Source organism: Cynoglossus semilaevis, chromosome 14 (genome assembly GCF_000523025.1).
Source record: "Cynoglossus semilaevis isolate Cse_v1.0 chromosome 14, Cse_v1.0, whole genome shotgun sequence".
NCBI lineage: Eukaryota > Metazoa > Chordata > Actinopteri > Pleuronectiformes > Cynoglossidae > Cynoglossus > Cynoglossus semilaevis.
The window spans coordinates 27,123,469-27,124,435 of record NC_024320.1 but is presented as its reverse complement, the minus strand read 5'-3'; the positions used below and the strand labels follow the sequence as shown (position 1 = coordinate 27,124,435).

The 967-nt window shown below is 47.7% G+C and overlaps 1 protein-coding gene across 1 annotated transcript in view; it reads left to right on the top strand.

Moving 5' to 3' along the window:
- The window catches only part of myo5b (myosin VB), a 16,497-nt gene that overhangs the window by 12,524 nt on the left and 3,006 nt on the right, over positions 1 to 967 (top strand). Inside the window, 1 exon segment of the mRNA XM_025062073.1 lies at positions 766 to 909. Coding sequence (XP_024917841.1) covers positions 766 to 909 — 144 coding nt within the window.

The window sequence follows — 967 nt, the reverse complement described above, 5'->3', positions numbered from 1 at the left end:
CTCTCATCACTGACACTAGTTTGTCCTCCTGTCTCTGTTGGTCACATCTGTCAGACTGTCTCAGTGTCTCCGTGTCTCCTCAGTCAGTCCACCAGATGGCGTCTCCGTCTCTTCTTTTGTACGACGTAAAGACTTTTAGATGAATTTCTCGTTGTTGGCAGCTCTGTTCGTAAACATCAGCTCAGATTTGTGACCCTCGTTAAGTATTTAAGAACCAAAAGGTTCTTCTCAACAGCACCGTACGGTAGGGACGTCCGATATGAACTTTTTGCCGATTTCCGAAAAAATACCGATATCGTCCAAACACTTTTCAATTTCCGATTCAGTTATCAACCGATACAGCAAAGAAATTGTTAAAGAAATCAAGTGTCGCCCCCCCCCCCCTGGGGGACAGGTGCCCCCCCCCCCCCGTCCCTCCCAGCCACAGTTGAAATACTATCAAGGACCTGGTAATATTTATTTATTTCCTGACTCCAGGATCCATACAGTCCACTGGTTAATGAAATGAGCTGCAATGCTGCCACCTAGTGACTTTCATTTTCGCATACGGCCGTTTTTCCCCAAAACTATTTTTAGGTCACACGTCACCTGGTGAAACCCAGACATTACGATAACGATTGTTATAGATATTACATAATTATGCTAACATCGGGCCGAGAATATCGTTTTTTCTTATCGGACATCTCTACCGCGTAGGACTGTGTGTCTTTGGTCTCCACTTGTCTCCATGTTTCACGTCTGTCCTGTGTCATGTCCACGTCCCAGCAGCCCAGGCGGCGTCTGCGAGCAGCAGATCGAGGCCGGAGCTGAGTCGTCAGGTGACGGTCCAGAGGAAGGAGAAGGACTTTGAAGGAATGTTGGAGTACGACAAAGAGGACGAGGTCCTGCTGGTGAAGAACCTGATCACAGGTGAACCTGCCGATCAGTCCTACGATCAGTACTACGATAAGTCGTAACGATCAGACCT